The sequence below is a fragment of the Mus musculus genome, chromosome 6 (genome assembly GCF_000001635.26).
Source record: "Mus musculus strain C57BL/6J chromosome 6, GRCm38.p6 C57BL/6J".
Classification (NCBI taxonomy): domain Eukaryota; kingdom Metazoa; phylum Chordata; class Mammalia; order Rodentia; family Muridae; genus Mus; species Mus musculus.
In genome coordinates this window covers 88,792,686-88,819,442 of record NC_000072.6, presented here as the reverse complement: position 1 = coordinate 88,819,442, position 26,757 = coordinate 88,792,686, and the positions used below count along the sequence as shown (strand labels likewise).

The following is a 26,757-nucleotide window of genomic DNA, read 5'->3' as shown; positions in this document are numbered from 1 at the left end:
GTGGCCCAAAGGACACAGGTAGCAGATGGGTGCTGGGGGGCCTGTGAGCTATCCTTTAGATGTGCCTTCATTCTCTAGAATACCGCAGATGTGAGAGAGAGGGGCTGGAATAATTCCGTTTTCCTTCCCTTCTCTTTGCCTTTTGTGTAGGAAGGTCGATAACCTGGCTGTTTGGTGCAGATTTAAGGAGTCCCTGCGTCCAACGGAACTCTTCTCATAGAGCAGTGACTATCACAGAGCGATGGTGTGCGCTGTTAAGGCCCAGCAGAGCAAACGGAACAAGTTTTGCGATTTGCATAGAAGCTGGGAAGAGTCACTGATCCGGGCACAGACTTCCTGAGCAGATGAAGTCATTTCCCAGCTCTGCCCCTGACCTGCTCCAAGACACCAACTCTCTGGGCCTCAGTTTCCACACTGGGCCAGTGAGGCTGAGCTTGCCCAGACCCAAACCTGACTTCTACTGGCTGGCTTTGGCCTTTCTGGGTCTTTTCTCAAACTTTCAGAAAGACTAAGGGCCACACAAGGTCCCCAGCCCCAGCCCCGGGCAGTCAAATGTGGCTTCAGAGCAAGACCTTGAGAATCAGTACAGATTCCTGACGTTCCCCTAACTCCTAAGGCAAGGACAAAACTTCCCACTCCCCTGTATCCCCATCACTCAGCCACTAGAGAAAGGGCAGAGCAGAGTTGAGGAAGAGCGAGCTAAGGTCAGATCTCCCTGGGCCCCCGCCTTCACCTGCTTACTATTCCCAACCCCCCCATGTCCGTCCATCCACACTCACCTCCGACTTGTTCCGAGACAGCACGCTGGAGTCAATGCGCCCCAAGGTCATATTTGGCAGGACAAAATTGAGCAGTTTGGCAGCAAGGACCTGGGCAGAGAGGCAAAGTGAGAGATATGAGTGCAAGCCATCCATGCTGGAGGGCTAGAGTACGAGCTGGTACCCAAGCTGAGCGCAGGCAGAGGCCTTGATACTCAGGACTCAGGGATGCTGCTCGACGCAGGGCCCAGATGTGGGGCTGTTCTCCTGATGGTGCGACCTGGATCCTGTGCAGATACAACCACACGTTGGATGTAATTGTGAATTACTTTAGAGAGTCACCGATGAGGCCACGTCCCTTTCCCAAGGCACCAAGACGGCACAGCAGAGTCAGAATCATTGGATCAACCACCAGAGCGCAAGGAGACGGGGCAGCTTGGAGAGGAGAGAGTCGAGTCGGTTGCATGTTGAGTTCTGTCACATAGGTAAGAAACCATCACCAGCCTGAATAGGAAGTCCTGCGATAGAGGGGAAGGAGCCCTGTGTCTGATACCTAACTCTGTGAGCCAGGAACACAGGCTGGGACCTCAATCCAGAGCTCTGTTGGCTCAGCTGCCAATGGGGGCCCTGTCATTCCCCCCAAACAGACCACAGGGAAGGTTAGTAACACTGTGTGGGAAAGCCTGGCATACCCTCCATGCCTACTGAATGAGAATCTGACTTGGGTCTCAGATATTCCCAGAAAGGCAGAAGACCCAGTCTCACATGTCTGCCTTCTCAGAGAGGCTGTTTAATTTCGTGTCTGCAGTGAGTACAGGCACTTGGGGCAAAAGAAGCTATTTCAAAAGTGAGCTGTGAAAAGCTGGGATTAGAACCACGGGAGCTGGTGAGGGGTGGGCTCTTAGGAAGTATGGAGGGCGCTGGGCACAAACATGGGTCTCTTGATGGTAGGTGAATTGCTTATGGCACAGGGTCCTCTATGCTGGGTGGGTCTCTCTGCTGGGTGGGTCTCTGTGCTGGGTGGCCCTGCCTCTTGATGTGTACTAGAGCCTCTGAGAAGGGCTTACTTTTCATCTAGCACTTGGAAACATCTTTATTGGGACCTTGGGATACTGGGACAATGGCTTGGCCTCCCTGTGGTCAGTAGGGCTGGGAGATGACACATCTGTCCTTTTTGTCAAACGTCCCTCTCTTCCTATGCTGATCTCTCTCCATGTTGGTTCTCCCTCTGGCCACAGCAGCCGTTGTCATTCTCCAGATGATGCTGTAGCCAGGCCTCCCTCAGGATCCTGTAGCCAACCTGCCTCCTCTGGTCTCACAGCCACCAAGGACCAGGCAGAGCAAGGCCTGCTTTGCCCCTAAAGGGCATTGTGTTGGCATGTACTCTGAGCACCATATTACTGTCTGTGTGTACTGCAGAGGTGACTGTGTGTACCAGAGAGGTCACTTTTTTGAGCTACAGAGGTGACTGACTGTGTGTCATAGGGTGGCAATTCTGTATGCTAGGGAGGTGACAGTGTTGCTAGGGAGGGGACTGTATGCTCATGCTGGGGCGGGGAGCTGACTGTGTTTGCTAGGGAGGAGACTGTGACAGAGGGTACAGTCAACAACTCCTACCTCTGAGAACATCTTAGCCTGCTGCACTCTGGATGCACCTTGGCATCCAGGCCAACAAAGCTCACTGGTGTTGGCTGCTGTTGCTGTATCAGAGTGCCAGAGCCCCAGGCTCCAACACGGGACAGTCCATCCACGGGGGTTCCATCTGAACACCCTGGGTGGGGTGCCAACAGCTTGCGTTCTGTGAGGTTGCCCGGGTTGGATGAGTTGTATATGTGTGTGTGTGTGTGTGTGTGTGTGTGTGTGTGTGTGTGTGTGTGTAAGAGCTGGGCTTTATGCAGCAGTTCAGCGCACATGCAGAGAGGGAAGGGCTTGGGAATCTGGCCATGCTGACAAACACTTGGAAGAAGTATCTGTAAAAAGATCTCTCTCTCTCTCTCTCTCTCTCTGTGTGTGTGTGTGTGTGTGTGTGTGTGTGTGTGTGTGTGTGTGGTCTCTTGGGAGCCTGAGTTCTGGAGTTGGGAGCTTGTGCTTTCAAAAGTTACAAAATCTAAGGATGAAGGACTCAAACTAAAGCAAAGAGGTTGTCCAGGGCCGTAGCATCCTTGAATACTCCTTGAGCAATCTCCACGCTATCATGCCATGGGGGAAATTGCTATGGGGAAATCTTCACACTAACATGAAATGTCATGGAACCAACTTCCAGCGACTCCACTCATCTCTACAGTTTCTGCCCCAGCTCCCTGAATCCACGTGAGGGTTGACAGTTGGCCCACTCGATCCCTGATCATCTCAGAGGTTGCAGCAAGGCCCCAGGGAACAGGACAGGAGTGTTTATGTCACTGTCGCGGGCACTGCCCCCTCCTGCCAGATCCAGCTGACTTTCTGCCCATCCTCAATGCCAGAGCCACAGGCTAGGGGACTGCAAAAACCCTTCCTGCAGAATGGATCGATCAACTGATAGTTTGGTCATCCACATCCTCTAGGTCGCCTCAGGGAGTACTTGTGGACGCCGTGTTTGACTGTTTGTGGTACAGATTGGTGCTCTGAGCCGCAGTCAAGGGGAGCCAGTAAGACAGGGTCGGTGAGGAGGGACAGCAAAGCAGGGGGCCAGGGACTGCCTCAGCACTGGCCCTGAGACTGACCAAGTCTGCAGAGTGACTTTCCCACTTCAACAGGTCCACCACCAGATCTCTCTCTTGCCCTGTGTGACCCGACTGATTCCACATGGCCCTGGAACAGAGGTGTGGCCCAGTTCAGGATTGCTTACTGCACAGAGGCACACCAACCTGCTGTTGGCCGGTACCCAGCCAAAGCACCAACACTCCAAGGTGGTGCTGAGGCCTCCGCTCCCTGTAGCTTCTCCAGTAGACACTGGGGTTCAGGAGGGAGACAAGGACTTGGATGTCTGGAGCCAGTTTCAGTTCCACAGAGGGCTGTGTGGGAGGGGCTGTGGTGCCAGGACATCTGCCCACAGGGGAGAAGGACTGTGAAGACAACTCTGTCCTCTTGCCAGCCAGCAGTCTTCGACCTCCACTAAGGAGGGACTCTTGGGCAGCTAGGAAGCTTTCAAGTAAAACTAGGGGTTGAGGGAGAGGTCACTGCTTTACAAAACAGGCTGTTCCTTCACAGAGATGAACAATGGGCTGTGGCCTCAACCTCCCTTCCCAATATAGAGGCGATGACCACTTTCTATCCCCAGCAGCCGAAAGCCCAGTGGGAGGTGTGGTGGGAACACACCGGGCCTTAGTCCTGATGGGGGAGGTGATGTCATAGTGGCCATGCTCTAACACAGTCACTCCTGCCCCCCGGAGTTACTGTGCTAGCCCACAGGAAGGGGGTGGCAGTGTACTGCTAAGCATCAGCTCCTAACATTGAATGTCCAGTGCTGGCTGTGTAGATGAAGATGCTGGTGTCCTAGCAACAGGACTGGCTGCCCACTCACAGACATGGAGGAGGGCCATTGCCTGCAGGGATGCAGCCTTTTGTCAGGGTCTGCCCTACAGGATGCCACCCAGAAAAAAAAAAGGAGGGTCTCAGTACATTGGTGGCTGTGGGGGATCTGGGGACAAGCCAACTCTGGAAAGAGCCTGGGGCTGCTCAGGGCAGATGCCCCATTCCTCAACAAGCATGGAAGGAAAACTATAAAAGAAGGGTTCGTGTATGCGGTGATGTGGTAGTGGTAGCTGTCAGTTTGACAGAGTCTAGAACTACCTATGATAGGGATTGTCTTAGTTGTTGTAATTGGGGAGGGAAGACCCGCCTACTGTGGGTGGGGCCATTCCCTATCTGGGATCCTGGACTGAATAAAGTAGAGAGAGGGGTAAGCAGCTCCCTCCAGCCCCTGCTGTTGTGTCTTCTCCCCTGCAGTGGCTATAACCTGGAGCTGAGAGCTAAATACGTTGTCAGGATATGTTATCACAGCAACAGGAAAAGAAAACAAGGCAGGTGATGTCCGAGCACAGGTACCCAGGCCACAGCAAGAGCCGGGACCTTCCTGGCCCGAGTCACAGACATAGATGAGGGCTACTGCCTCACCTGAAAAGCTCCTCACTGACTCCCAGTGCGCAGGGAGAGTAGGAGTCACATTCCAAACCGAGCCGCTGGATGGACTCAGATGCTTGCTGGGCTATGGTCACCAGCTTCCTAAATCTGCACGGTAACTTCTAAGTAACAAAGCTAACAGGACCCATTCAGAGGGGAGCTCAACTTCAGGTAACAACAACCTCATGGCTTAAAGAGATATAAGTACTTTAGTAGCTACTTCTACTAACAAATCAAGGCAGGTAGAAGGCTGTTCCTGAGACACGGGCATCAAGCATCTGCAAGAGGCTCTTTCCCCAAGGTTCTTTTAAGGATGGATGATTGAGGCAGGGACGGAGTGTGGAGGGAGAAAGGCCTCCGCAGTGGAAGGATGCTGATTGGATAAAGGGCAGGAGGGCTGAGCAGCAGACAAGGGCCGAATGATAAGGAGGCATAGAGGAAGAAGTCACCACAGCAGATCCCACACCTGGAGGAGTCAGGGGTCAGGGTTGCCAGACAGTTCCTAGAAGCAGCTGCAATCACACCCCTAAGCTTTGGCCACAGCAGCAGGCCACACCGCTACAGTGTGTCAGCACGCACCCCTGATTCTCCCAGGAGACAGAGGGTGGGGCCGTGCTCACCCACAGGTGGAAAGCATACGGGATCCAAGTCACTGACACTTCGGCAGCCTTCTCAAGAGAGGTCTTCGTGATGTGCAATTTGTCCTGCAGGGTGTGGAGACAGCGTGGGCGCAGCTCAGGAAGAGGGAGACTACGAGCTGCCCACCTTTCCCAGCAGGCAAGTCAGACCCAACTGGATCACAACTGGGTGTTAACTCTGGGTCTGAATCCCTGCGAAAGTCTCGTTATAACAACCTTCATTAGTATATATTTGCATGTGGTCATTTTACAAACGTGCTGGCTTCTACAGACATTTCTTTCAAGTTTGCCGCGTAGTTTGCCTGTGTTTACCCCCACTCTTCGCTCCTGCTCCCCATTCCTTTTTCTTGCTCAGCCTATTCCTTTTCTCAAAAGTGCCCTTTCTACTTTCACACCGTGCGCCTCTGCATATACATGTGTGCTTTTTTCACATATGAGAGGAAGTGTGGCATTTGTCTTTCTGCGTTTACTTCATTTCACACAATGATTTCCAGTGCCACTCATTTTCTTGCGAGTGACATAATTTTGTTCTTTGTGCCTGAGTAAGAAAGACTCCATTGTGTGAGCACACTGTATTTCCTTGATCCAGTCACCTGCTGATGGCAACTTGGCTGGTTCTGGATCCTGGCCACTGACACCTATAGCGGTGAACCTGGGTGTGCAGACATCTCTGTCTAAGTTCCCACAAGTGGTAATACCTGCATCACATGGTAACCTGTTTTCTTTATTTTATTTGCTTACAAATGGGGACAATCAAGCTTCCTCTAAGATTCCTGGTGTTTCCCCTGCAGAACTTGTGGCTTGGTCCTTGCTGGTTAACTGAATGAAAAGCAAACAGCACCCCTAGTGGAGAAGTGTGTGGCTTGCAACTTTTCTGATGGTTTTTGAGACAGGAACTCACAGGGTAGCCCAGGCTAACCTTCAACTTACCACCCGCTCTTCACTTTTGGAGAATTGGGGTGGCAGGTATATACTCCCATGACTGGATCTGTGACTGAAGCTTTGCGATCTGTAATGTAGCCCTATAAACGTACTTCTCCCCCAACTGTGGCTGCTCTCCTCATGAGCAAGGCCTGGAGAAGGTGTGTGTGTCTGTCCGTCCGTATGTCTGCCCTGAGTCTCTGTCACAGCCTGAGGACAGTTCTGAATCAACTGCAGTACCCATCACTGTAAATAGTAGAGACGTGCATAAATGCCTTTATTGATCTGAAAGGTCTTAATAGCTCCTCTGATCATTTTTAAGCTTCAGCCAGAAGAACTTGCTGTGAGAGGTAGTTACTGCCCCTTCGTTCTAACGTGGCTCCCAAAAGCTGGCCTGCACGGAGGCCACGGGATGGCTACAGCTGTGACCTGGCAAGGCTCTCTAGGGTAACTTTAAATTGTTCTGGGCAGGAATGCATCCTGCCCAGTTGAGCAATAGAATGTTTTGTGCCTTTCCAGTGGCTCGGAGCACGCTCCGATGGCTCTGAGCTTGCTTTTCAAGTTCAGATTCTGGAAATCTGAACCCCAACTCTCAGAAAACAGGTGCCTGTGGGTCTGAAGGAGTCACACCTGTAGCTTATGGCGGCTGACCCACTGGCCCGTGCAGGGCACTCTCATCTGCAGCACCCCGTTCCATATCCCTTCCAGCCCACTGGAGTCCACTGACACTGGGGTGTTCAGATGGGAAGTAGGCTCTGGCCCACAGGAAGCTGACCTGGGGACATGCTTTAGGGTGAAAGGGGCTCAGTGGCCCAGGCAGTAATCAAACCGACCTTGAGAAAAACAATGGCCTCATTTCCTGGTCTTCTAATTGGGAGTCATTTCCTGTTCTTGCAGGTGGCACGGGAGCAAACAGTGCTCTCTGTGAGACAGGTCTCCTGGAGCTAGCCCCTCCCCATACTTCAGCTAGAGGCTCCCAAGAACTGGGAATGGAACACCCTGAAGTCCTGCTCAGTAGCCCCAGAGACCTCATAGGGAGCTAGATACCCACCCCCACCCCCACCCCCACCCCCAGGGACCTCATAGGGAGATAGTTCCCACTGAAGACAACCTTGGCGGTCCCAGCCCAGCCTGGCCGGGAAGTTTTGCCTTCCTTAAGGTTCCTAGAAAAAGAAGGGATGCCAGATGACACAGAGAGATTGTTCAAGAGAGGCAGCCTGGGCTGGTGAGCAGCTGAGACTGGTTCTCTGCAATTTTGGTCTCTAAATTTCTGCTGTTGCCGTCCCCCCCCCCCGCCCCCCCCCCGCCCCCGTGAAACCACTTCCTCAGCAGAGAGTGCTGGGCACTGCTGTCTTTGTCCTCAGTCTCTTCCCGGGGCTAAATATATCCCAGCTTGTCTGAACAGAGCCTCAGTGTAAAAAGCAGATGGTGCTGAGTTTATGGTGCCTGGGCATCCTCCCACCCCAGGGGTGAAGTGGTCACCTTCACACACCCATATGCACACGAAGACTGACGCACTACCTGGGGACCAGCTGAGGCTTGGGTACTGGCTGGAGGATGCTGTCTGGTCACACCAGGATTTCTCTTCTGGGGTTGGCTTCCACTGTGTGGGTCCCCACAATCATGTGCCCACCACTAATGGGGCATGCCAGCCCCATTAGCTGAGCTCAGGGATCCATGTGGCTCTGGGACCATTCACAGGACATCATGGAGGAGGGGGGGGTTCTCTTTCACTCCTCCCATCCCTCCTTCAGAGTCCCCTCCTGTGCACACCGCCTCCACTTCATTTCCCAGCCAGAGCACAGGAAGGGAAAAGGCAGCAAGCACTCAGTCCACCTGTGAGGCTCACACGAGTAGGCAACTGGAAATGAGCTCAAGGTTGCTTGCTCTTTCGGGAGTTCTAAGCCAGGGTCTGTACTCGGTGGGATACGCGAGTCCGGTGGGGAAAGACCACCAAGGCATTCAACAACAAAACGACAAAATAAAACCAAACCCCTCAAAGAACAAGCAGATTAAGTAAAGGGACATGTAATATTATCCCCCTAGTCTACGTGGAACAAGTCCCCATCTGCAGAAAGAACACACGGTGCTTTGTGCACGCCAACTGTATCCCGTAAGCCATCTCTGACAGCATGGCTGCTGACCGGCCGGCTCCCTCCGGCAGGCATCTCTTCATGCCCTTTTCTATCTTCTGACATTTGAACTCTATGAATTATTCTCCAATATTTAAAATTACGCTGGAAAGAAAAGAAAGGCGTGGTGATCCTCTCTCGGGGAGCCTGTCTGAAGACTAGGCCACACGAGCAGAGCAGCCACTTGCCCTGGGCAGGTGAACCAAGCAGTCACACTTTGTGCCCATCAAAGACGACACAGGCTGAGGCCTGGGGGGCAGCAACAGACGTGGGGTGGGGCTGGCCCTGGCCAGACCCAGGGAAATCTAATTTGTCTTCGTTAATCAGATGAGACCTGTGTCCCCCTAGAGACCTCTGCTCCTGATTTGACAAGGTGATCTATTAGTACCAGGCCTGGAAGGTCACTGGCTCAGAAGTGTGGCCACTGCTGGTCCTAGAGGGAGCCCCATGGGACCCTAGGAGGAAACCTTGCTGCTTGCCTCTGGGCCCAGCTGCTATGATGCACTCTATCTAAAAGGCTCTGTGAATTTTCTCTACAGGGAAGACATCCATCACTCTAGGGCTAATCTTGGCCAGATTCCCTCTTCCCAAAGCTCAGTGATCCCAACCCCAGCACACCAGTCTTGCCTGGGACTGTGTGGGTGAACCCAGCTCCTACGTGGCAACTCCTGACACAGTTGTGGACTCCTTGATGCACCGGCCACAGGTCTCCAGAGTGTCCCCTACCAGAGGGACACTCCTTGTGGCACACAGGATTGGTGCTCCACTCCCTCTGGGGTTCTCTTGCCTCCTGAGGACAGATCTACACTGAGGGCACGCCCATAGTCTCTCAGGAGTACTGGCTTTGGCTTCTTTCTTGGGGTGGGGGCAGATACAGTTCTGGGTTGTCTCGTTGCCTAGCTCATCCTGTCAAAGGGAGCCAAAGCTCTGACAACCAGAGCAGACCCTGACCACACAGCACATCATTACCCATAATGCAAGGCGCTGCATCTGTCTGTCAGTCGAGGCTGGAAGAGCTCAGGGGCGGGACGGAGCTGCTGGGAACAGGATTCCTCAGCTGCAGCTCCACTCCGGGTTCGCTGAGTGTGTGTCGCAGAATGTGTGCTGAGGCGGGCACACATTCTGCGACAGCAGCTCATGCGTGGGACTTGTCAGCAAGTGTGGCTTTGCCAGCGAGAGCACGCCTGTCACCTTTTCCTCTCCCTGACTCTGTCTGGCCAGTTCAACATGCACAAACAGGAAGGCCTTCTTCCTTTGTGTTTTGGGAAAAGAAACACCTGAGTTCACAATTTAGAGCCCCAGTGACTGTCTGACGTCAAGCCTTTACACAAGGGCGTCTAAAGTTCAGGGACGGCCCTGGACCCTTTGACACAGACTCCAGCTGCAAAGGAATGTATCCTGTCCTGGGAAGCTCCGTGGTCCGTACAGACCGCAGCACCCTCTTACCTTCAAAGTCGATGCAGATTCCGGATTGGCAAGGACCAGAGGTGAAATCAGGACCATGCCAGAAAAGTAGGTTGGCCTCTCTGCAGCCACTAGGATGGAGATGGCACCGCCCTGCGAGGTAAAATAAACAGAAGTGAGACCAGTTTCTAACCAGCATGACCCAAACCCTTGCCTGTTCCACTCTGGTCAAGGGCCCTCCATCCCCTGGCAGACCTCCATCCCCTTGGCAGATCACATCTTCTCCTTCCTATTTCTCCTTCTCTCTTCCCTTCCCTTCCCCCTTCTCCTTCTTTCCCTCTACTCCCTCCCTTCTCCCTCTCCTTTCTTTCTCTAGCCTTCTCTCTTCTCCCTTCCCTTTAAAAACATTTTTTTTTCTTTTGAGATAGAGTATCATTCTATAGTCCAGGATAGCTAGAGTTTCACGGCAATCCTCTTGCCTCGGCCTCCTGTGTGCTGAGAGGAGAGGACAGAGCCAGGATCAGTAAGGTTTTATTTCTCTTCTCTGCATTTTCTAAGGGCAAACATTTCAAACAGATACAAAGAAGTTTCCTGCTTGTGGGACACAAATGTAGCAACACATCACATTCTAGTCTCAAGCCAAAGCCAGTAGCCCCACAATTCATCCATTCTGACAAGCTTTATAAGGGTTGTTTCCTTTCTTTAGGGAGAGTCCACTGAATGTGGATGAAGCAGGAGGAGGCAGAGGCAGTCTTGTCTGTTTGAAGCACAGAGGAAATGTGACAACAAGGCTTGCAATCTCCAAGGCTTATAGGGGCCAGAGATGTAAAGGCAGAGCCAGGCCGTGTGGAGGTGCCCTGCAGAGCAGTCGTGGGCCTAAGCAGTTCTCAGACCTCTGCTAGCTTTCCTGCTGGAAGGAATGGCCTACTGGCTGCTAGGGGAGGGGTCGTCTGAAGTTAAATGTGGTTGGCTCTTGATTCTCAGAGATCTCAAAGGGAAAGGGTCTCAAACTGCTGATGGTTCCTGAAATTCTGCCCACTCACGGCCATTCCTCCAGCCCTGAGCTTAAGGGCCTAGTTCAACCCCTACGTGGTGGGAGCTCCAAAGACAGGTGTGTGTGTGTGTGTGTGTGTGTGTGTGTGTGTGTGTGTGTGTGTGTGTATGTGTAAAGGACATTCTACTAGACAGGGGTGAGGTGGGGGGGGGAAGAGGGCAGAGGGAGGAGGGCAGAGGGAGGAGGGTGGAGGGCAGAGGGAGGAGGGCAGAGGGTGGAGGGCCAGGAAGTCAGGTGGCCTCCTGGGGACCAGGCTTGCTTTGAACTTTTCTCTGTGGCCTGCTTACCATGGAGTGGCCCAGGAGGAAGATGGGGACGTCGGGGTAGTCCTTCTGGATGGTGTCCACGTGTTGCAGCACATCTCTGACAAAAACTTGGAAGTCCGACACCACCATCCTCTCTCCCTCACTCTGCCCATGGCCAACTGGAAATGGGAAAAGAGTTTTAGTGTCACCCCAGGCCACATATGCATCACATTTAACCCCGTCCAACCGTTACTCCTGAATGGCAGACACTCCAAGCAGAGAGAGCTCAAGCAACTTGCCTCATGGTGCACAGCTAGGAGCCCCAGCCAACACCCTTCCTTGGAGATATTTATCCAAGGGAGAAGGAAGGGGGCGGGAGGCACACAGAGTAAGCCTTAACGAGGTTCATTTATCTTCCTAGGGTCCCCAGCTCCTTGCCCTTCTGAGCTGTGCCTGCCTCACTGGTGGCCCTTGACCATGTGTGTTCTGCCTCCTCTCTGCAGCATTAGGAGATCACACATCAACTCAAACAAGATGGTCCAGGGTGCTTGACAAGATTTCAACAAAGCAGCAATAAAAAAAAAAACAAAAACAAAAACAAAAAACAGGTGCCACCCTGTCCATCTTGGGTTTGTCAGCTCATCTCCCCTTCCTTCTCTGCTCAGGGTCTTCTCCACCTTCTCCCTCTGTGAAAGGCATCGTTGCTATAGAAACGGCCTCTGGCAGCTGTGAGGAAAGTTTGGAAACTGTAAGGTGGACCAGGTTCCAGAGAAGGCACCAGCACAGGAGGCCATGGTTGCACCAGGCTGCCGGGAGCTGGCTGAGCTGCTCCAAGACCCCGGGGCCACCACTTCAAAGGGACTTTGCAACCATGGGGCAGAACCATTCAGCACAACTGGGAGGGGCTACCAAGCTTAGAACCAACTGGCTGTCTGGACTCAAACTCAGAGACCCTGCTGTGCTCAGACACATTTGTCAGTGCTGCCTCTACTCTCCCAACCACCCGCTTTTTTGTCAGTACACCTTCAGAGAAAAGCCTCTGCATCTCATGCTTGTCTAGGGAACCCCACTTTTAAAAACCTATTACATTTGTGATCAGTGTGTGGCACGGAAGTGGCACCACACCGACCATTTCTACCCATCTTGGTGGCACTGAGGATGCTCACTGCGTTCTGAGTCTACCATTCACCACCAGGCCACTGCCTGATTGATTGGATGACAATAATGTTGTGAGTACAGGGAGACAGTACCTATGAGTGGAGAAGAAAGGCCCCAGGAGAGCCTGCATCGTCACCTTCAACTTCTAGAGACATGGAAAAAGGAACGCTTGACATTTTTATATATATAAAATATTTTTAATTTTTTTAATTATTTGATTAGTACATATATCAAATATATAATTTATTTGATTATTATATATTGTGTATTTATCTGCATGTGTGTGGTGGGGAGGGGGTGGAGTTCAAAAAGGGCATCAGACCCCCCTGGAGTTGCAGTTACAGGCCATCCAAAACGGGTGCTGGGAACTAAACCTAGGTCCTCTGCGGGGGTAACAGTGCTCCCAATCACTGAGCAGTAGTGCTCCCAATCACTGAGCAGTAGTGCTCCCAGTCACTGAGCAGTAGTGCTCCCAGTCACTGAGCACCAGTGCCATCAATCACTGAACCACCTCTCTGCCCCCCTTACTTCTTATTTTGAGGCAGAGTCTCACTAAATTGCTGGTCTTGAATCCACTCTGTACCCTGACACCCCCTCACCCCCTCTCCCGCAAGCAGCCAGAAATAGGGCATACACTTCCAAGCCCAGTCGTTTCTGTGCTTGCCTTGGATAATGCACTTTATCCATCCACACATCTTGTTTTGTTTTTTTAAGACTGGGTTTCTCTGGAGTCCTGGCTGACCTGGATCTTGCTCTGTAGACCAGGCTAGCCTTGAACTTGAGATCCACCTGCCTCTGCCTCTCCAGTGCTGGGAGCACAAGCATAAGAAGTGCACCGCCACTCACTTCACACATTTGTTGATGAGGCCAACAGTTGCTCTTCGAGAGATCAGTCTCTTGATTCAAAAATTAAAGAGACAGAGTTGTGCACATGGAGTGGTCGCATCTCCTGAAGAAAGTCAGCCTTGCGGTCAAGCCCTGACCCAAACTTTTCCTCAACTTTTTTTTTTTTTCGTCAGAAAAATTTCAAGTGTGTAAAAACTTTGCAGAAGAGTATTCACATAAATATCCACATTCCTACAATCTTGACTGAAAAGCTGCCACTTTGCTTCCTGTCTGTACACATGCCATGGTTAACACTAATGTCAATATGGCAGAATTTGTCACCACGTCGGCGATGGGCTGCCAGTGTGGCAAGGGTTCAGGGAGTTGTCTTGGTTATATTACTTGAGTCAGGAAGACCCATCTTAACTGCGGGTGAGGCTCCCTAGGCATGGGATCCAATAAAATGGAGAAAGCCAAGTGGTAGATGAGTATGCCCATCGCTCTTAGCTCCTGGTGCAGATGTGGTGTGGCCAGCGGCTCCAGCTTCTTGTCTCCCTGCCTCCCTCACCATAAAGAACTGCTGGAACTGTGAGCCCCCCCCTAAGAGCCTTTCTTCCTTGTGTGTGTGTGTGTGTGTGTGCGCGTGCACGCGCGCGCATGCGTGCGCATATGTGTGTTATCATAGCAACAGGAAATGAAGCTAAGGCAAAAAACTTATAAACGAAGAACAGATGAATCACTCAGAAGTAGGCTGCAGATTTTAAGAGCTGGGAAGTCTGAACTCTGACAACGCCCTTGACCTCCAGACATGGCCTTGTGGCTCGAGCTTTTTTATCTTTCATCTACTTGGGTTGATATTCATCTGGGATTAAATCGACCATGTGAAGTTTGGCGGTTCAGCAGCATTTACCACCAAAGCAATGGGTATACGGTACGATCCACAACTCAGCTCCAATCCCCAGCTCCTTGTCATTTTGGCAGAAGGTACTGGAGAGACCTCTCTTACTTCCTAAACTATGATGTCACCGTGGCACTAGAGTTCCTGTTCCATTTGAGTCCGACCTACTTGTGGGCTTTGTTTATTTGTTCTCAGTGTTGAGAGCTGAGCCCAGAAGAGCCTTGTTCATGCTGGGCAAATGCTCTCCCATGGACCCACACCTCAATGCCACACTTATTTTTTTAAAAAAATGTAATCTCTTTTAAAATTATGTGTATGTGGGTGTGGGGTGGGATATATGCACATACATATGTGTGCACATAAAGAACTTAGAACACTGGTTCTCAACCTGTGGGCCATGACCCTTTTGGGGGATCAAACAGCCCCTTCACAAGGGTTGCATATCAAATATCCTGAATATGATTAACAATCCCACATGCATTATGATTCAAAACGGTAGCAAAATTAGTTATAAAATAACAATGAAAATAAAATTATGGTTGGCAGTCACCACAATAAGAAGAATTGTATTAAAGGGTCAAAGCGTTAGGAAGGCTGGAAACCACTGACTGGGTTAGAGGAATTGGATCCCCTGGAACTGGAGTTGTGAGCTGTCTGACATGGGTCCTAGGAACTGAACCCAGGTTCTCTGCAAGAGTAGCATGTACCCTATACCACTGAGTCATCTCTTCATCCACCTCTCTGTGTTCCAAGAAAGTGCCTGGTGCCAGTGGAGGCCAGAAGGGGGCATTGGATTTCCTGGAACTGTGGTTACAGATGGTGTGAGCCACCATGTGGGTTTTGGGAACAGAACTGAGATCCTCAGCCTGAGCAGTCCAGTGTTAACTGCTGAGCCATCACCCCACATTCTCCCTAACCAGGCTGGATTTGAACTCATTCTGTAACCCCTACTGGCCTTTGAACTCAACTCTGCAGGCCAGCCTCACCTTGAACTCAGTCCTCCTGCTTTAACCTCCCCAGTAGTTGGGACTGCAAGCTGGCATCAACACACTTAGTGTGTACACTCCTTCTGGATTTCAGCCCAGTCCCCTTCACGTGTTCACGAGCTACTCTGTCACCCAGTGTTAGCTTATCTCTGCCCTCTACCCAGCAGAGCTCATACCCCGTGATCCCTCTAATCATCTAGTCTCCAAACATGGCTGGTGCTAGCTCTGGGCTTCCATCTGTCCACCTTTCCCCACCCTTTGGTCTCCCAAGTCAGCTTCCATGTGACTTGCAGGTTTGAGACCTCGGATGTGCTCACTGTTCTAAGTTAGCTGTGCCTGTCCTTCCTCTTCTTGAGCAGCTTCAAAGTGGGGGCTCCTGTGCTCTTGTATCTCCCTTCGTTTCAGAACACAATCCTCATGTTCTAGCCCAGTGGTCTTGACTCTGCCGAAGGCGCCCACTGGCCCTGTGGCCTTCGATCCAGCACATTCCAAGCCCTGTGCCCACGGTTCCGAGACATGACCACACTTTGCTGCACCATCCCTCTGACCAGGAAGTGCATTCGTCTTGCTGTCCAGGCCAGAGATTAAGCTCTTTGAGGCTGTATTTGCTGCAATCTTTCTTACGAGGAAGGAACACACGTGTCCACCTATCCATGGTGCAGGGTCTGAGAGGGCCTGGCAGAGGACAGGTATGTGATGGGCATCTATTGAAAGCACTGTAGGAAGAGTTCCTTAATGGCCCCTTGCCAGAGAGACTCTGCTGCCATTTCCCTTAACCACTCTGTGACCAGGATCCACTGAGCAGCAGGCTCTGAACTGCAGTGACAACTCCTGGCCTGGAGCAGTGAGTTCCAGTCATCCTCAGGGATCACAGGTGTAACCACCATGCTCAATCGTGTTCACCGTTTTCATTTATTATTTATGTATATTCAGGCTTTACTTATTCCAGAGGGCTTGGCCCTGCCCTTCCAGGGTTGGCTGTTACTGCAGAGTTAACAAACTGCTTGTGAGCTAGCCTTTAAAATGTATCAGCCTGCTCGAAACCACACCGGCCACAGCCACCGCCCTTATCAGGTCCTGGCTATGTGACCACCTTCCCATAATCATCTGTAGGCAAGGAGTCAGCGAGGGACAGCCCCATGCCTGCCCGGCAGCCTTGAAGTCATCCCACCCAGCCCACCTGAGCCTTGCTGACCCTTGCTGTCCAGCCCTTTCTGTGGAAGTCACAGTGGGAGCTCCCTGTGGGTTTTTTTCCTTGATCCTTGGGCCTCCTGGCTTTCTGTGGGACCCTATGTGGCATGTTTATGAGCAGGGCACGATCAGAGGGCTCTGAGGTGCACCCCCAGTTTGAAAAAAGCAAAGCACCCCTATCCAGAACAAACACACTCCAAACACACTAGAACTGTACTGATATAAACAAGCACTTAGTAATCTTTTCCTGATCTATTATTAAACAACCTTAGTCTCAGTTTTACACACAACATTACTACCTGTCCTTTCTGAGGACCAGGCTGTCTTCAAACTCACAGAAATCCACCCGCCTCTGGCTCCCGAGTGCTGGGGTTCTGAACTATTTTCCATAGGCTTGTGTGCAAAAAAAAAAAAAAAAAAAAAAAGTTCACCAGCTCAGGACACACCCAGAATGCCAGAGTAGGAAGGCACAGAGCCTCACCTCTGTCTTCTCAGAGAACCAGTTCTACCCAGCACCCACTTTCTCCCAGAAAGAAAACCCGGTAAAGACAGCGTGGGAAGGAGGACCCGACCTCCGACCTTCACAGAAGAAGCACCCGAGGTTTGCTAGGGAGTCTAGAATGCAGCTTCCTCAGAATCCATGCTACTCCATCCTGGTAAGTTTGTATGTCGGGGACCCTTACGTCTGCCAGCTGGGAACACTGACCCTGGGAGGCTCCGCATGGAGCGCTAGCTAGTGACCAGCAAGAACCTGTAAGCTGGCCTTGGTCTCCCAAGCCAGTGCCCCTACCATCACAGCTCAGGGACCAGTCAGGAAGGAAGAAACTGGGAGACCGGCAGCACCGGGGATGGAACCCAGGACCCTGCAAATGCTAGGCACGGACTAGACCGCTGCCTGTCAGTTCTCATTCTGAGACAAGGTCTTACTCCATTGCCCCGCTAGCCTTAAACTTTCTGTCCTCTCGCCTCAGATACTGAGGAGGTGGGACCACTAGCCAGCCTGCACCAGCCAGACTCCTCCCCCTCATCATCATCAACAGCACAGTCCTTCTTAACAGGAACACTCTGCTGTGGAAGCACACTGTTAGCCCAGTCTCCAACCATGGGGCAAGAGCCTTGAAGTTGTGCGGGCCCGAGGCTACATCACGCAGGGAGCTGCTGGCCAGCGAACCTTGTGCATCGACGACAGCCCACTACCATATGGTCTTGCCTGCCAGGACCTGCAGATGTGCAGACAGGGAGGCCACTGGGAATATCCTATAAGCCTTTGTACATTTCTGCGGGTCACCATGAGGGCAGATCGGCTGAGGAGAGGTGGATACTGGAATGAACTACAGCAAATGGCAACAGACACTCACAGTATACCCACTGTTGGGGAGCACTGGGGGCCCTAACCTGCTGGTCAAGTGTCCCTGGGGCATGCATGGGAACTTGAGGACAGGGTAACTGGATAGCAGAGGCTTCAGATGTCTGGTTGAGCTGCAGGGTTGTCTGGCAGGAGGATGGTGAGGAAGGGTGTTGTGGCAAAGGGTGAATGGAGATCCTGTTGGCAGGTCATGGCGGTAGACTGTGGTATGGTCACTGACCTCCACCATGAGAGGCGGAGAGATGGCAGACTGGAAAGATGGAAAGAAAGAAGGTGGACAGAGGTGGGTAGATTGAAAAGCTACGTGAGGCCTCCCGTGTTTGCCAGACTCTGCCCTAGAGTCTCACCCTGGGGAGCTGCTTGACTGGACTCAGTGGCTGCTCTGAGGCCTTGCTGTGTTTTTCCCTAAAATCAACCTTGACAGTGTGCTATGTACACAAGTCAGAGGAAAGACGCGGTGGTGTGTGTGTGGGGGTGGGGTGGGGGGGTGGGAAATGGAGGCACTGTAGTCGGCTCTCCCACCTCCAGATACCTGAAAGGCAAGTGTGGAGCAAGGAGGGCTCTCTGGGTGTCAGCATGCCTTACGTCAATCCCACCGTTTTCACAGTGAAGGCCCCGCCCACTGTCTAGGACTCTGCAGCTGTCTGGCCTCCTCTCCCTGACCCACAGGTCCTCTGCCAGGCGTCTGCACAAACTAAAGTGTCGAGATCATCTCACACCTCTTTCAGGTCCCACTGGACTCTGCAAAGTGGCCTGTTTCCATCTGCCACCCAAGCCAGCTCCATAGACAGATGGAAGGGCTGATGGTGGAGCAGGCTCTGGGCTTGGCCTTGTCCCAACTGGACAACTCAGGATGGTGAGATCCATGTGCCATGGTCTCCCTTACCAGGCTGTCAACGTCTGTGCCCTTCACCCAGGTCCAGGCCTCCTGTCTGGGTTTATTTTGATGAAGTCCACATGGCTGGGGCAACACTACAGTGTAGCTAGCTGGCCTTGGCTCCCAGAGACCATCTGGCTGTCAGGATGACAGACATTTCCTGCCCCTGTAGTCTGCATTCTCAGACTGCACACAGAGTGGCAGGTACCAGAGGATCTGCAGGACTTAAGATCAGGCCAGCAACAGACAGGAACCAACTCTGCGAACTACAGGATGGACCTTGAAGAGGTGGGTATGAGAGTCTTTACTCCCTCAACCCCAAAGGACAGTGAAGTGCTTTGTCCACGAGTTTCACAGTGTTTGAGGAACACAGAGGGAGACGTGAGTGTGTCCCTACTTCTAAAGCTAAGGGTTGCCACAGACTCACATATATCCCAGGGTACACCCATTTAGAAATGCATGGTGTCTCGTAAGCTTGATGTCCAGTCTGGCAATTCACCCACACCTGGAGATATTCATCCACAGGAACTTCCAGGGCGCTGCTCCAGGTCTGAGAACACCTTGCAGGATGCTGTTGTCACTGGGGCATTTAGACGTGGTGGCAAAATGATGACTAGACAGCAGATGGGAAAGGTTCATGGGGGAAACTAAGCATGAGTGCGTAAAAAGCTACCGCAGAAAACTGCAGATGTAGTTCACCATGTTAGAGAAGCCAGAGCCAAGAGCTCGTTCCTCGGAACCTCAGCTCTGAGAGTAAGCACAGAACAACAGGCAAAGGAGCCAACCTGGAACCTCTGGTCACTTCCTGTGTTTGCCTGTTTTCTATTATTGCTGTGAAAACCAAGATCAAAAGCAATGTAGGAAGCAAAGGATTTGTATTATCTCACAGTATATTATGAAGGGAAGTCAGAGAGGGAACTCAAGGCAGGAACTGAAGCGGAGGCCACAGAGAAATACTGCTAACCAGCTTGCTCAGCCCAGGACCACCTGCCCAGTGGTGATACCACCCACAATAGGCTGGACCTTCTCACAACAAACATACATCAAGAAAATGCCCCACAGACTTCCTGTGGTTCAGTCTGATGGAGGCAATTTCTCATTTGAGGTTCTCTCTTCCCAGACGACCAGAGTTTGTGTCAAGTTGACGAAAAAAAAAATCTATCCAGCACTCATCCCTATCTGTAAATAGGGAGATGTTTACATATGTCATAGAGTCACCAGGGAGCAAGGCATGGTGGTACACACCTGTACTCCCAGCATAGTGGGCCTGAGGCTAGCCTAGGCTACATAAAAACAAATACAATCTGTAGAGCTGTAAGTGAAGGTGCCCAGCCTGGCTGGCACAGAGCAGTTCTCCACCAGCATTTGGGCCCGGCACACTGCTTCCATGAGTGTGTCACGTGAGTGGACAGCCTTCTCCCTTGTCAGGGTCTTTTTCCTCTGGCTTGCATTTCAAACACAGGAAGCATTTTTACTTGTTCAGCTCTCCAGTGAGAGAGCGAAGGCCCCGTCTGCATCCTCGGTCACCCTCATGGCATTCCCAGATCCACCTATAGGCTCAGTTCCTTCAAAAGAAAAGTGGCTCGGTCGATTGTTGGACAGATCTTTGTGGCTTTTTTTCCTTCACAAGAACTATTACTAGGTGAGTTGTATTGTTCATGTGGCTGCAGGAATTCCCAGCTGGTGCTGGTATGCTTAAGATTGGTAAGACATGAGTACGCTAAGGAGGAAACACAGATATAGAAGCCGGAGCAGGGCCTATTAGAACCCTCGTTGATTCCCAGCACTGAGTAGGCAGAGGAAGACAGAGCTCTTAAAAATTAAAGAGCCAGCCTGGTCTACGTAGTGCATTTCAAGCCAGCCCAACCTGTACAGTGAAACCCTGTTGACTTACGAGGAAAAGGGAATACGGAAGCTGGGACTGGGCATAGTGTCAAACACATGTAATCATAGTACCTGGGAGGAAGAGGCCGAACCCCTGCTGTGCGTTCAAGCCAGCCTGAACTGTGATGTGAGACCTTGTCTCAAACAAGTAAATGAAAGACAGAAACCCAGGAACCCAAGTTGAACCCCTGTTGAAATCATAGTAACTGTGGCATTAAAAAAAAAAACAAAAAACAAAAAAACAAGGCACATTTGAAAGTTCCCAACACAAAGAAGTGTGTATTTATCTGAGGTGCTAGTGTCTCTGCTCTGATTGCTACACACTGTATTTGTAATCTCTGCCACTGTGGACAACTGCTGCAAGCTAATAAAGAATATTAATAAAGGATGGCGCTGGAGAGATGGTGCTGTAGTTACAAGTGTGTACTGCTCTTGCGGAAGACCAGAGTTTGGTTCCTGGCACCCACAACTGCCTGTAACTCCAGCTTCTAAGGATCTGACACCCTCTTCTAGCTCACATGCACTCACTCCTGCACGCTCATGAGCGCGTACACACACACACACACACACACACACACACACACACACACACACACACACACTTAGCCATGGAATAAGTATTTAAACACATGTTAGCAATGAGCTGGCATTTCTCGGGAAAGCGCTTGCCTAACAGGTGTGAGGCTCTGGGTCTCACCCAGAATCACACATTTCTACTTCTACTAACAATATTAACCAAGTTCACTTCCAAAAGGGACACACGACTTTTGACTTCTGTAAAATAAGTACAAAAAAAAAAAAAAAAAAAAGCAAAGGGGATTTCTTTAGAAAAATCTTTAGAAAACTGCAAAGCAAATTACTTTAGAAAGAAATGCAGCATTGCTGGGCGGTGGTGCATGTCTTTAATCCCAGCACTTGGGAGGCAGAGGCAGGCAGATTTCTGAGTTCGAGGCCAGCCTGGTCTACAAAGTGAGTTCCAGGACAGCCAAGTCTACACAGAGAAACCCTGTCTTGAAAACAACAACAACAACAACAACCTAAAAAAGGAAAGAAATGCAGATTTGATTTATGATGGGAGCCATCATGGTTTCAATAGTTTAGCAGAACTTTCAGAAGGCCGAGGAGATGCTGGCAGCTACATCCAGTGAGGTCAGGGATGCCCTCTTCCCAGTCGTAGAGACACAATGGACTGTTGCATGAGAAGCAAGGAGACCAAAGGCAGGGCATAATGGGAAATAGAAGATTGGGGTTAAGGGTAGAGGTTCCATGTGGCCTTGGGCAGGTATCTCACAAAGTCCACATAATGATGCTGTAAGATTAACAAGCAAGTGAACGTGAGGTGCCATCCTGATGTATGGTTCACGGTGAATGCACAACAGCCATCATGGTTCTAAGGGTTCCCGTGCGGATGGTGGGGCTCCCATCAGCCCTGCACCTCCTGCACCCATGATTCCTGGATTCTCCCCACTGTGTAATGTGGGGTCCAGTTCCTTGGATGGCTGGCAAACCAGACTGACAATCTAAAGCACTCAGAACAGAACTGGACCCAGAGGAACTGTCTCATGACACTTGGATCCTCAGGATGCCACTGACTGTCTCAGTGAGAGCACCCGTTGCCTCTTAGCAGACCCTTAATTCCATACGGGACAACCTGTGGTCCATGTCACGTCAGTAAGAACGATGTGACTCTGGGCAGTGGGGTTTATCATGTCCCGTGTGTGCTCTAGTGTCCCCCGGGGTCTTACTGCCCTGTGCATGCCAGCTCCTCACTGATTGTTCAAGCAGATGCCACATTCTGTGACCCCCTTCTTCCAAGCCACGTCTCTACCTCTTGAGTGCCAGGGTAGGGTTCCTTGATGAAGCGGTGCCAGGGTAAAAGCTGGGACTCTACACCTACTCTGTCCTGAGGAGCTGAGATGATGTTCAAGACCAAGATGGCCTTCTATAGAAAGCATCTGCCAGGATCACAGGTCTCCTGAACCTCCTGGCTGCCATGCAGAGGTTGAGAGAATGGGGCATCTCGCCCCCTCTGCCTTCCCTTAACAGCCAGCCGGGTACACTACTCAGTTTCCTGTGTGTGGAGGGAAGGAGAATCTTCTTACAGTTATCACCTCAGTCCCTGCCGAGGGATCAGCACGGAACAGCCACAGAGGGCTAGGGGCCTGGAGCCCGCCGGCAGGACACACAGTCCCTTGGCACCGTCAGTGTGACTCTGGGAAGAAGTAGGCCCATCTGCCGTATCCCACAGAATCTGAAGCTAGGGTGAGTCGCCTTCACTTCAAACGAAGTGACAAGAAAGCTTCAAAGAACCGAGGTCCTCAGTCTCAATGGCAGAATGAGGTGGGTTCATCCCAAATGGGGTGAGTGTAGACCTTATTAGCCAAAGGACATCCCATCACCCATTGGAAAGGGGCTCTTCACTGAGGCCACACGAAACTAATCTTCATACACTTGCTTCCTTTCAAATGACACCAGTGGTTTTAAACGCCCACCCACAGTTTGTTGGGTAGCTGGTAAATCAGAGAGGTCAACCCAAAGTACTCAGAGCAGAACTGAACCCAGAGGAAGCGGGGCATAAATACTTGCTTATTAACAAACATTAAAAAAAAACCCTAAAAATGAATTACTCCTATCCTTGACAAGGCTGGCTGACATCAATGGCTTTGGGCAGGTCTCCACTGTGGGAGGAAGGAGCTCAAGTCGCCTGACAGCTGGCTACTTATGCTTTTAAAACCCACAGGACAAAAAACGTCCACTTTCAGTGGGCTCATTTATAATGCATTGAAACACAGTAGGCTCAAGAAGTTTGTTCTCTGTGGTCATAATAGTGACTTCCCCCACCCTCACTCTGGTCCTGGAGACTACACTTAGGACCTCGAGTACTCTAGGCAAGTGCTCTACCACAGAGTGGAATCCCAGATCTAAAACACAAACAACAAGCAAAAATAAACAACTGTTTATTTTGAGATGGGGGTCTCAATTAGTTGTCCAAGCTGGCCTTGAACTCACTCTGTAGCCTAGGGAGGCCTTGAAGTTGTGATTCTCCTGTTTTAGCCTCTTGGGTGCTGGGATTACAGCTGTACAATACCAAGTCTGGTGCTCCATGCCTCCTCCTCTCCCCTTCCTCCCTTCTTCCCTCCTTTCTTTCTTCTTTGTAGTGCTTCTCATACATGCTGAGCAAGTGCTCGGACCTTGAGTCACATTCCAAGACCCACATTTCCCTCTCCCTCCCCCTCCCCCTCCCTCTACTGTCTTTCTCTCTAGTTTTTTCAAGACAGGGTTCCTCTGCACAGCCCTGGCTGGCCTCAAACTTTTTCTGCAGACCAGGCTGGCCTCGAACTCAGACATTCTCCTGCCTCTGCCCCCCAAATGCTAGGATTAAAGGTGTGTGCCACCACCCATCCAGCTGACTCACCTCTCTTTGTTTTTTTAAAAAAGGCAACTCATTTCTTTGTTGTGATTCGAGAGAGCCATAGAACGAATAAATATGACCCAAATAACGGGTCATAGAATACCCCCAGCTTTGGGGCATCTGACCGGAAGTCCTGACTACAATCAGATCCATAAAGATCTATAAGACTGCCCAAGCCACATCAAATGCCCCCAGAGTGTTCTGACAGAAACCTTGCCTATGCTCCAGGAGGAGCCTTCCAGCTCCAATCATGGCTCTGCAACTGTTTTGACCTCTGACCCCATCCTTTAATCTTGGTGCATTATAGGAACGAGAACCAATCCTGTATTTTCCTTTCTCCTCTATGCAGTGACTTGACTCAGCTTTCAAAATATCAGACCTCACAGCTTCTAATTAAGTTTCCCATTAAGGTTCGGGGTGTTTTCTGACCTCCTGCAACATTCCAAAGCAGAGGGTCCAGGGGCACAGGGGGTTATGCACCAACATACCATCACTAAAACCAGAAACAAATCAAACTGCAAGGAGTGCCACAGATTCAATATTTTTGCCACTCAAAGAACACCAGCCACCAGAGGACACTTTCAAACAACAATATTACAACCAACATTCTATTATGTTCCATGAGCAAGGGGTGACTCAAAAGTCACAGGTCAACGGGATGGGAGAAGATGTTGATGTATGAATCACGTGCCCGTGTGTGGCCATCCTTCTTGCCGGGGCAAGGAAAGTCACACAAGCAGGCAGGTTGCTTCTCTCTCTTGCTAAAAAAAACATGCAGATGGCAGAAAGACCAAGGCCACAGCTTGTCGGCCTGGAAAACGATTTGTTTCCCTCAACAAAAGCCATTTCCTCCTCTCTGTCTGCTGATCCAAGTTTCTGTCTTAGGGCACTCATCGCAACTGGCTTCAGTCTCTCTAGCCACCACTACGCTGAGGTACCTCGCCGGAAGAAAACTGTCGCCCTGGGCAGTTTCCCGCGGCATCCTAACACAAGCCCCGATTTACAACAGAGATCAAGGCAGAAATTAATTTCTTTACTAATTGACAACAGCTTGGGAAAGGTATAAAGATGCCAGAATTCAGCATATGGGCTATGGAAACACATCTCAACTTAGATTTTTTTTTAAGCTGTTACAACATGCTTTATAATGTAACCAACTAAAAGGCTGTTATCGGTGCGCATTTTCAGAGTCGTGCATTCTCAGAATTTTGTATTTAGAGGATTTATTTGAAAACATCCTACACTCCACTGTATAAATAAGAGGAAACAACATGACAAAGAGCGTCACAACAGCTTGGTGTCTAGCAGGACCAGCTTCCTTTTGTGTCGTGCTATAGGATGGCAGTTTGGAGGACAAGGGAGGCAGGATCTATGGGATGGGCAGTCACGAATCCATGTGCCGTGCGTATCCAGGCTTCTCTCCCATTCTCTTTTATAAAATGGCGAGGCTGTGGGCAATTGTGGGGGCCTGCCAAAATCACCCCCGAAAGCTATCCCTGTGGCTCACATCTCTCAATGAATATGGCTCTGGCTCCCGAGCCAGCAGCAGCTGTGAGGTGGAGAGGCGTATACCACTAGAAACTTCCAGGATGCGATGCATCAAGGAATGAAGTCTGTAACCGAGTAACAAGATGCTTGCGAATCCCAAGTGGGGCTGGAGGCCAACTACAGCATTTACCGACAGCAGTCCCAACGGCTTTTTAAAATTCAGGAAGATGTTTATTTATTATATATTATATTATATATATATATATTGCAGACAGAATCAATTAGGGGTATAACAGGGACAGGCAACTTAGCATGATCCTAACTCAACCCAAGTTTGCAGGGTGCTTCTTTTAAAGTGATTTCTCAGTGTCCTTAAAATCATTGTTGTCTCTGTCAGGAGACCAGCTAGAGACTATGTTTTGAATAATATATCTGCCTCTATACTGTAAAGCCACTGGCGGGCAGTTTCTGGAAGGTGGCAGAAAGAATACAGGGTTTGCTGTGAGTTGCAGGTTCCACCAACAGGACCAAGGAAGCCTGGCTGGCTGAGTTCTCCTAAGTTCTGGGTACGGTGGGCACGTGTAATCCAAAATGCAATCTCATTGCTTGGCCCAAGGCAGGCTTTCAACAAGGTCTGGACTCAGAGCAAAGCCCAGCCTCAGGGCACTGTTCCTATGGCAACCCACCCCATGTGCAGGCATAGGCAGAGCAGGGGGAGGATGGAAGAAGGCTGGAGGGTGCTCCAACCCCTTACAGGACTGGATGGAAAATTTTGTACTTTTGCATATCATGTTAGTGAAATCATTTTGACTTTTCTAGAGTAAAGAGACAGGAAAGGGTGTTAGGGAACAGAGAGAGAGTCAGCAGACGGGAGCTGAGAGAAGAGGCAGCCCAAGCCTGGAACAAGAAAGGGGAGAGGACAGGAGCCAACAGTCCACCAGGAAGGATGGAGCCAAATGAGATAGGGGACTCTGGTTGGGGCCGGAGGGCAAGGGTGAAGCTGGGTCCAGATGGGTGGTAGAATCCCTAGACCTTCCTTCTATGAAAAACACAAACCACAGTTGTAGCTATATCCACCAAATTTCTAATGTGGACGCTACATACACATCTTTCCTTTTTTTTTTTTTTTTTGGAAGTTACTCTGAATTACCAGTCCTAGCACTGCTCTGAGCACCCAAAGCTGCAGGCACTGCCACACTAGGCTCTCATGCATGGTTGCAGGCACTGCCACACTAGGCTCTCATGCATGGCTGCAGGCACTGTCACACTAGGCTCTCATGCATGGCTGCAGGCATTGCCACACTAGGCTCTCATGCACAGCTTCAAGTATTACACTGTCTGGACCATATCTCAGGTTTTGTAGACAGCCTCCTCAATCCCATCCTCCGGCTACAGTGTTGCCTGGGCACCTAGAGTACA

At 50.8% G+C, this 26,757-nt stretch overlaps 1 protein-coding gene across 4 annotated transcripts in view; it reads right to left on the bottom strand.

Moving 5' to 3' along the window:
* Positions 1-26,757, bottom strand: part of Mgll (monoglyceride lipase) — a 103,949-nt gene that overhangs the window by 8,918 nt on the left and 68,274 nt on the right. For all 4 annotated transcript variants that reach the window (NM_011844.4, NM_001166249.1, NM_001166251.1 and 1 more), the window contains 3 exons: positions 11,296-11,432; positions 9,997-10,107; positions 780-869 (listed from right to left, as the gene is read on the bottom strand). In NM_011844.4, the coding sequence (NP_035974.1) occupies positions 780-869; positions 9,997-10,107; positions 11,296-11,432 (338 nt within the window). The remainder of the gene's footprint in view (positions 1-779; positions 870-9,996; positions 10,108-11,295; positions 11,433-26,757) is intronic.